The following is a 10000-nucleotide window of genomic DNA, read 5'->3' as shown; positions in this document are numbered from 1 at the left end:
TCCGGTGGTGATTTTTAGTGTTGAAACCAGCAGCTTTCATGTTTGAATGTAAGATTGTGAATGTAATTAATTATATGTTTGGTATTATGGTCATGAGCCATAAATAAATGAAATTACATGAAACATGACTGTTTCACAAAAATAAAAAAAACCTTGTCGGAATTGTAATAATCTTGAATAATGAGTTATTCCCCACACTCGCACGCGCACGCACACACACACACACACACACACACACACACACACACACACACACACACACACACACACACACACACACACACACACACACACACACACACACACACACACACACACACACACACACACACACACACACACACACACACACACACACACACACACACACACACACACACACACACACACACACACACACACACACAGACACACACACACACACAGACACAGACACACACACACACACACCCCCCCTCTTACCTCCAGCAGTCTCTTCTCCCAGTGGTTGAGTTCGGTCCCCGTTCCCCCCTGGTTCTCCAGCTCCATCCCCTCTAAGATAGGACAGTTAAAATGTCTCCGCGCCTCCTCCTGTTGATAAGATAGAAATATTAGAAGTTTATTATTATTTTATTGCCCTTTGCACAGGTAAAGGACAGTACAGGGACATTGGGATTCCCCCGCCCTGCCACTTGTGTCATAGTTGTTGTGTCCATGGGCAAGACACTTCACCCACCTTGCCTCGTGTGAATGTCGATAGTTAGCCTGCTATCGGTGTGTGAATGTGTGCGTGAATGGTAACGTGGGAAAGGAAAACAGGTCTCTCTTGTAAAAGAGTCTTCAGTCTCAATGGGATTTACCTGTAGAAATAAAGGTTAGAATCTCTGTGCGAGTCAGTTTCTTCAATAAAAACTATCATATACCGTATATATATATATTTTTCTTTTTGTTTTTTTTAACCTTTCTTTCTACAGGTAAATCCCATTGAGACCGGAGACTCTTTCTCAAGGGAGACCTGTTCCCATTTACACGTTACCATTCACACACACATTCATACACCGATAGCAGCAGCTAACTATCGACATTCACACGAGGCAAGGTGGGTGAAGTGTCTTGCACAAGGACACAACAACTATGACACAGGTGGCAGGGCGGGGATCGAACCTCCAACCCTTTGATCATCAGCCGACCCGCTCTACCAACTGAGCCACAGTCGCCCCATCAAATAGGATCGCTTTATAAGAGTAGACAAGTACAACATAAATCAAATTAAGAATAAATAACTGGTAGTAACAGCTGAGCTAAGTGATTTAAAATACTCTGTAGAGAATTAATTAAAATGTCTCCGCGCCTCCTCCTGTGAGCACAAGCATTTAGGACATTTTATTATCGTCAAAAAGATCTATTGAATATTTGCATATGAACAAATCCTTCTGTAATAACCTTCAGAATAGTGCTGAGAATGATTATGGAAAGTTTAGTTGATGTAAGTGCTTTAGAAGTTGTAGATTTTTGGTTCAGAGTATTGAGAAGAAAAAAACTAATGTTGAGATAATGTCCGTTAAAGATGGTTGTATAGGAGAAATATACAGACGCAAACAGACAAGGTTTAGTCAAATAAACACCTGAATGTACATGTTGGACCTTTGATTTATACTAGTATGAAAGAAGACATGTTATGGAAGAGAGAGAGAGAGAGAGAGAGAGAGAGAGAGGGAGAGAGAGATAGAGTATGAAAGAAGACATGTTATGGAAGAGAGGGAGAGAGAGAGAGGGAGAGAGAGATATAGTATGAAAGAAGACATGATATGGAAGAGAGAGAGGGAGAGAGAGAGGGAGAGAGAGGGAGAGAGAGAGAGAGAGAGAGAGAGGGAGAGAGAGAGAGAGGGAGAGAGAGAGGGAGAGAGAGATATAGTATGAAAGAAGACATGTTATGGAAGAGAGAGAGAGAGAGAGAGAGAGGGAGAGAGAGATATAGTATGAAAGAAGACATGATATGGAAGATAAACAGACAAATCTATTGAAATCTATTATTTCTCACCACGCATGGTATAAAAGTCTCATAAATCAGACAGTGAACAACATATGAACAAATCCTTCTGTAATAACCTTCAGAATAGTGCTGAGAATGATTATGGAAAGTTTAGTTGATGTAAGTGCTTTAGAAGTTGAGATGTTTGGTTCAGAGTTTTTTCTTTTTATCCCCGGTAAAGGGTTTTTTACTGGGAGTTTTTTCTCAGCCGAGCTAAGGGTGTATGGGCAGAGGGTGTCATACTGTATGGAATGTAAAGCCCACTGAGGCAAATGTCTATTTGTGATATTGGGCTATACAAATAAAACTGATTTGATTTGAGAAGAAAAAATAATACTAGTATGAAAGAAGACATGTTATGGAAGATAAATAGACTAAAATCTATTAAGAAACGCATGGTATAAAAAGTCTCATAAATCAGACAGTGAACAACATGTGAACAAATCCTTCTGTGATAACCTTCAGAATAGTGCTGAGAATGATTATGGAAAGTTTAGTTGATGTAAGTGCTTTAGAAGTTGTAGATTTCTGGTTCAGAGTATTGAGGATAAAAACTAAATTATTTCTCACCACTACTCGTGGAGTGACCAACACATGGACGTGGTGTCGGAGCATCTGTCCTCCTCTGGTGTCCCACAGACGACTGACTCTCCTGATCACAGACTCACTCCACTGGTACAGACCAAGGCTACAGACAGAGAGAGGGAGGGACAGACAGGGAGGGAGGGACAGACAGGGAGGGAGAGAGAGGGACAGGGAGACAGGGAGGCAGACAGACAGACAGACAAACAGGGAGGGAGGGAGACAGGGAGGGAGGGAGGGACAGGGAGGGAGGGAGGGAGACAGGGAGAGAGAGAGGGAGGCAGGCAGACAGAGAGGGTGAGAGACAGGGAGGGAGAGGGACAGACAGACAGAGAGGCAGAGAGAGAGACAGAGAGGGAGAGACAGGGAGGGAGGGACAGACAGGGAGGGAGGGAGGGACAGGGAGAGAGGGAGAGACAGGGAGGGAGGGAGGGACAGGGAGAGAGGGAGGGAGACAGACAGGGAGGGAGGGAGGGAGAGAGGGAGGGAGACAGGGAGAGAGACAGGGAGAGAGGGAGGGAGAGAGGGAGGGAGACAGGGAGAGAGGGAGGGAGACAGGGAGAGAGGGAGGGACAGGGAGGGAGGGACAGACAGAGAGGGAGGGAGGGAGGGAGGGACAGACAGAGAGAGGGAGGGAGACAGGCAGACAGGGAGAGGGAGGGAGGGAGGGAGAGACAGGGAGGGAGGGAGGGACAGACAGGGAGAGAGGGAGGGAGACAGGGAGGGAGGGAGGCAGGCAGGGAGGGAGACAGAGGGAGAGAGAGACAGGGAGACAGGGAGAGAGGGAGACAGACAGACAGGGAGACAGGGAGAGAGGGAGACAGACAGACAGAGGGAGAGAGATACAGACAGACAGACAGACAGACAGACAGACAGGGAGGCAGGGAGGGAGCGAGGGAGCGAGGTAGAGAGAGAGGGAGAGAGTGTTACTGTGTGTGTGTGTGTGTGTGTGTGTGTGTGTGTGTGTGAGAGACTAACCTCTCGTTGAAAGCTGGCAGTCCGCTGGTGAAGCGAGGAGTCAGAGGCTTTCCTTCATCATCGTGATAGAAAGCAAACAGACCAGCTGAGAAGCCCTGGTGGAGGGAGGGGGTACTGCACGTCAGAGAATGGTTATACACACACACAGAGCCGGCCCGAGGCATAAGCGAACTAAGCGGTCGTTTAGGGCCCCCGACCGCCAGGGGGGCCCCTCAAAAAAAAATATATGTTTTTGTTTTTTTTTGGTTTGTGTGTTTGATATTAACATCATATTATGCAAATGTGAGTTATCATACAAAAAAGGAATAAAATGTTTTGGTCTAGATAATTAATAGCCTAAAAATGTAATCAGTTCAGCTGGGAGGAAATCCGAAATGATCTGATCATGTCACGTTCACATCCATGCACAGTGTGTATTGAGTTTATTTTAAAACAATTGGAAATGGGGCTGCCCTCAGTTGCCCATGCACTGTGTATAGTCTATAGCCTATTTCAGCCTCGTCTGTGGAAAAAAAGATACAGTAGCTGGACAACAGAGTTCTTCTGCTTCGCTCCTCTCACTGCATTTAAATGCATTCACTATATTACAGAGAAATATGTCCCGTAAAAGAAAAGGAGCTCCAAGCCCAACCCAGAGGACCCTCCATAATATTTTATTTTATATTAATATTTTTATGGAAAATCCATGTGTCTTTCTTCAATAGCTTCTAATTCATCTGACCCAGTGTCTCCAAATTATTTGTTCACACAAAAAATTCTCAGATTTAGCCTCTTAATTTTCCTCTCAAAGTGCACCAGATTCATGCATTTCACTCTAAAAAAGTTAAAAAAATCTCCCGGGGGGGCATACCCCCGGACCCCCCTAGGAGGGTCTGAATCTCGGCTGTCTAATATTTTCGCACAGCTGCACAGTGAGGGCACTGGCGGAAAACACTGGGTGTGTGAATGATATTTAACAAAGATCTATAGTTTCAGCAGCGCTAACATTGGAGAGGGGCCCCCTAATCATATTTCGCTTAGGGCCCCCTGAAGGCTTGGGCCGGCTCTGCACACACACTAAAGGTGCAGTGTGTAAGTGTGTGTGTGTGTGTGTGTGTGTGTGAGTGAGTGAGTGAGTGAGTGAGTGAGTGAGTGAGTGAGTGAGTGAGTGAGTGAGTGAGTGAGTGAGTGAGTGAGTGAGTGAGTGAGTGAGTGAGTGAGTGAGTGAGTGAGTGAGTGAGTGAGTGAGTGAGTGAGTGAGTGAGTGAGTGAGTGAGTGAGTGAGTGTGTGTGTGTGTGTGTGTGTGTGTGTGTGTGTGTGTGTGTGTGAGTGAGTGTTGCATAGGGACCCTTTAAAGGTACAGTGTGTAATAATATTAAAGTGTATTGTGCCGTACCAGAGCGTGAATGATCTCATGTTTGACGGTGGACAGCATTCCCTCAAACTCCTGAGACTGAGACGAGATCATGGCCGGACACAGGTTAGCATAGCCCGCTATCGGTCTGAAACACACACACACACACACACACACACACACACACACACACACACACACACACACACACACACACACACACACACACACACACACACACACACACACACAGAGACACAGACACAGACACACACACACACGCGCACACACACACACACACACACACACACACACACACACACACACACACACAAAGTTACAAAAACTCTATCGGTCTGAAACAATCATTAAAAAATAAAAGAAAATATATATTTTTAATATTAAATAAATCTTATTTTAAAGGTGTAGTCAGCTATTCTGGCAATTAACTTACTGTCAAAATCAGTGAATATCTCCTCATGATCCACTACCTGTCTGTACTGTGTGTGCGCTGGAAAAATATTAAGTGTTAAAGGCTCTGTAAACTGGCATGTAAACAAAGGGGCCGCCGTAGCTATAGCAACATGCCCATTTACAGAGTCTAGGCTGTGTATTAAAACTGGATTGTTTTATCCTATTCACACACAGTACAGACAGGTAGTGGATCATGAGGAGATATTCACTGATTTTGACAGAAAGTGATTTTGACAACAAGCGTTCTCCAGAATCACTGACTGCACCTTTAATGTTGACAATAATGATACACACAGTGATAGTTCTCACACACACACACACACACACACACACACACACACACACACACACACACACACACACACACACACACACACACACACACACACACACACACACACACACACACACACACACACACACACACACACACACACACACACACACACACACCTGTCCAGCTGAGCCTCTAGCTGGCAGTAGGCAGCGTATGCCACGATGTTCTCCTGTCCACACACACACACACACACACACACACACACACACACACACCTGTCCAGCTGAGCCTCTAGCTGGCAGTAAGCAGCGTATGCCACGATGTTCTCCTGTCCACACCCACACACACACACACACACACACACACCTGTCCAGCTGAGCCTCTAGCTGGCAGTAAGCAGCGTATGCCACGATGTTCTCCTGTCCACACACACACACACACACACACACACACACACACACACACACACACACACTCACACACACACACACACACACACACACCTGTCCAGCTGAGCCTCTAGCTGGCAGTAGGCAGCGTATGCCACGATGTTCTCCTGTCCACACACACACACACACACACACACACACACACACACACACACACACACACACACACACACACACACACACACACACACACACACACACACACACACACACACACACACACACACACACACACACACACACACACACCTGTCCAGCTGAGCCTCTAGCTGGCAGTAAGCAGCGTATGCCACGATGTTCTCCTGTCCACACACACACACACACACACACACACACACACACACACACACACACACACACACACACACACACACACACACACACACACACACACACACACACACACACACACACACACACACACACACACACACACACACACACACTCACACACACACACACACACACCTGTCCAGCTGTGCCTCTAGCTGGCAGTAAGCAGCGTATGCCACGATGTTCTCCTGTCACACACACACACACACACACACTCTCACACACACAGACTCACACACACAGACTCACACACACACACACACACACACACACACACACACACACACACACACACACACACACACACACACACACACACACACACACACACACACACACACACACACACACACACACACACACACACACACACACTCACACTCTCTCACACACACACACACACACACACACACCTGTCCAGCTGAGCCTCTAGTTGGCAGTAGGCAGCGTATGCCACGATGTTCTCCTGTCCACATCGCTCCGTGCTGATGCCGCTGACGTACAGAACAAAGTCCGACTGACTGACTCCTGGTCCATCAGGGGAACCCACCGGGCCGCACGACTGCCCCGACCCACTGCACACCTTACACTGCTACAGGGGGGGGGGCAAGAATATAGAGTTTGTTAACACCCACTGCACACCTTACACTGCTACAGGGGGGGGGCAAGAATATAGAGTTTGTTAACACACACACACACACACCTTACATTGCTACAGGGGGGGGGGCAAGAATATAGAGTTTGTTAACACACACACACACACACCTTACATTGCTACAGGGGGGGGGGGCAAGAATATAGAGTTTGTTAACACACACACACACACACACACACACACACCTTACATTGCTACAAGGGGGGGGGGCAAGAATATAGAGTTTGTTAACACACACACACACACACACACACACACACCTTACATTGCTACGGGGGGGGGGCAAGAATATAGAGTTTGTTAACACACACACACACCTTACACTGCTACAGGGGGGGGGGGCAAGAATATAGAGTTTGTTAACACACACACACACACACACACACACACACCTTACATTGCTACAAGGGGGAGGGACAAGAATATAGAGTTTGTTAACACACACACACACACACACATTACATTGCTGTGTGTGTGTGTGTGTGTGGGGGGGGGGGGGCACAAAGAAAGAGGGAGTTAGCTAATATCACCCCCACCCTGATTCACTGCACACCTTACATTGCTACAGGGGGGGACGGGGGGGGGGACGGGGGGGAGTTAGGAAAGAAAGCAAAATTATGAAATTGTGGGCTATTTGCACTGAATTGGAAATAATGATATATTAGAAAAAATACACCGAATTATAAGGGTGTAGAGAATGTGTGTGATAAGAGCATTACAATGTGAAAAATGAATGGGACAAAAAGAAATTAAGGTAGCCTGGAAATCCAGACCCTGATATCTAGAACGATAGAGGGTCTGGCCACGATCAATAGTCATTTCCAACTCAAGGGGCGGCTCCTACTCGTGCATTTCAAATGCCACTGCACGCAGTTGGATAGCACTACAACCAATCAGAGCGATGCACAAGGGGACGTATTAAGCCCCTTTCGTTTAGCGAACAGCTGTTAAACTGTTAAATTAAACTTTTGCCGTGGTCGGTCGGCAAAATAGAACATTCCACTTACTTGCTAATGAAAGATTTGAGTGCCGTCTTCCAAATCGTTAAGGGTCGAGGCCAAAGCAGTCTCAAACTCACACAACATATCCGCAGCCATCTTTGATGTTTACTATCACGGCTTCGACGTCGCATGCACGTCACTGTCGTCATCCGGTTACGTCCTCCCCAGAGCACCATATAAAGGGCTCTGGTGCGCCCATATTAGTTAGAACCAATTGAAACGTGAGACCAGATTTCTGGTCTTCTTGATAAAGCTTCAACGGAGCGTGTCCAGACCAACAGGCGCAGCAAATTTAATTTGCCAGCGCCTAGTGGCAGGTCTGGGAATGCCAGCGCCTAGTGGCAGGTCTGGGAATGCCAGCGCCTAGTGGCAGGTCTGGGAATGCCAGCGCCTAGTGGCAGGTCTGGGAATGCCAGCGCCTAGTGGCAGGTCTGGGAATGCCAGGGCCTAGTGGCAGGTCTGGGAATGCCAGCGCCTAGTGGCAGGTCTGGGAATGCCAGGGCCTAGTGGCAGGTCTGGGAATGCCAGGGCCTAGTGGCAGGTCTGGGAATGCCAGGCTAAGATTAAGGGACATTTAGAATAGAAAGAAATGTGCGATTAATTGCAAGTTAAGATTTATTTATTTCGTCTCTGACCTGCAGGTGGTGCTGAGGGACGATCACCGGCCCACAGCGTGTGACCTCGGCACAGGCGTCCTGGCAGTAGCGGTGAGGGTCGTCCCTCTTCCTCAGGTACTGGTTGGTCCAACACTGTCTGAGAACACACAGACACAAGGTAAGGGGTGGGTGTGGGTGTGTGTGTGTGTGTGTGTGTGTGGGTCAGAGGTTTAAAGGTTTAGTCAGTGATTCTGGAGAACGCTTGTTGTCAAAATCACTTTTGGTCAAAGGTAAGTTGGTGTTACACAGCATGCGTGTACCTGTGTGGTACCTGTGTGCTGTGGCTTTTACAGTGTGTAAACCGGCTTGCCTTATGCTTTTTTATTTAACTTAACTTTATTAAATCCCATGTTTAAAGCTATAGTGAGATATCTTTTAGATGTAGCTTTTATAGCTATATAACCTTTTCATGATAATGAATGTCCGTTACATTCAAGCCATCTCGAAATGAGTTGACACAAAGTTGATTAAGCCTATTATCAGCTCCACAAAACTCTCTCTGTATGTCACACACACACACACACACAGGCGTTTACATGCAGACTCATAATCGGATAACTAAAGGAATAAGACCTCAACAGGACTTTTAAACTGCATGTAAACACCTTTATCCGATCTACTTCGCACACAAATCGGCACAATAACGGACAAGAGAAGTCGGATAAGAACACCTAGATAATTCGTTCATTGTCGGCTTTCTCTCTGCATGTAAACAGGGATCGGACATCTCATATCGGACTTCTCGTTCTGTGCTTGTGTGCCTGCGCGTGATAGGCTACACCATGGGTTATTGACGGAAGAGAAGCGGACGTGGCTCTAAAACCACTTGTTGAAAGCATGGTTGAAAGGGCTACAGCGCCACCTAGCATAGTGGAGACAGCCATGCATCGGACATTTATCCGATTTCTGAAAGGCCATGTATACTCAGACAAGTGACACGGTCCGTTCGAGTGTCTAGTTCGATATATGTGATAATCTAATCTAGTTGTGCCATGTAACCGCACTGACTGACTACACCTTTAAAGTGTATTTCAGAGGTGAGAACGTGATGATTTGATTGGTCGAGAGACGTACCTGCTGAGGAGAACAGGTCCCACTCTGTGTCTCACACTGAACGTTCTCTGAAGGTAATCTATGGCCTGAGGGAACAGCTTCTCCTGCAGACAGACAGGCAGAGGGAGAGACAGACAGAGGGAGGGACAGACAGGCAGGCAGACAGACAGACAGACAGACAGACAGACAGACAGACA

The 10000-nt window shown here is 46.9% G+C and overlaps 1 protein-coding gene across 1 annotated transcript in view; it reads right to left on the bottom strand.

The window, feature by feature from the left end:
- lmln (leishmanolysin-like (metallopeptidase M8 family)) overlaps positions 1-10000 on the bottom strand; it is a gene marked incomplete at its 3' end in the record, with an annotated part of 21397 nt that overhangs the window by 7191 nt on the left and 4206 nt on the right. Inside the window, exons 4-10 of the mRNA XM_080038314.1 lie at positions 9825-9907; positions 8730-8847; positions 6852-7030; positions 4948-5053; positions 3572-3666; positions 2582-2699; positions 463-570 (exon numbers count right to left, since the gene is read on the bottom strand). Coding sequence (XP_079894440.1) covers positions 463-570; positions 2582-2699; positions 3572-3666; positions 4948-5053; positions 6852-7030; positions 8730-8847; positions 9825-9907 — 807 coding nt within the window. The remainder of the gene's footprint in view (positions 1-462; positions 571-2581; positions 2700-3571; positions 3667-4947; positions 5054-6851; positions 7031-8729; positions 8848-9824; positions 9908-10000) is intronic.

The sequence above is a fragment of the Ammodytes marinus genome, assembly GCF_949987685.1.
Source record: "Ammodytes marinus genome assembly, chromosome: 12".
Classification (NCBI taxonomy): domain Eukaryota; kingdom Metazoa; phylum Chordata; class Actinopteri; order Uranoscopiformes; family Ammodytidae; genus Ammodytes; species Ammodytes marinus.
Note: the sequence above shows the minus strand (reverse complement) of the source record. Positions and strands in the feature narration are given on the sequence as shown.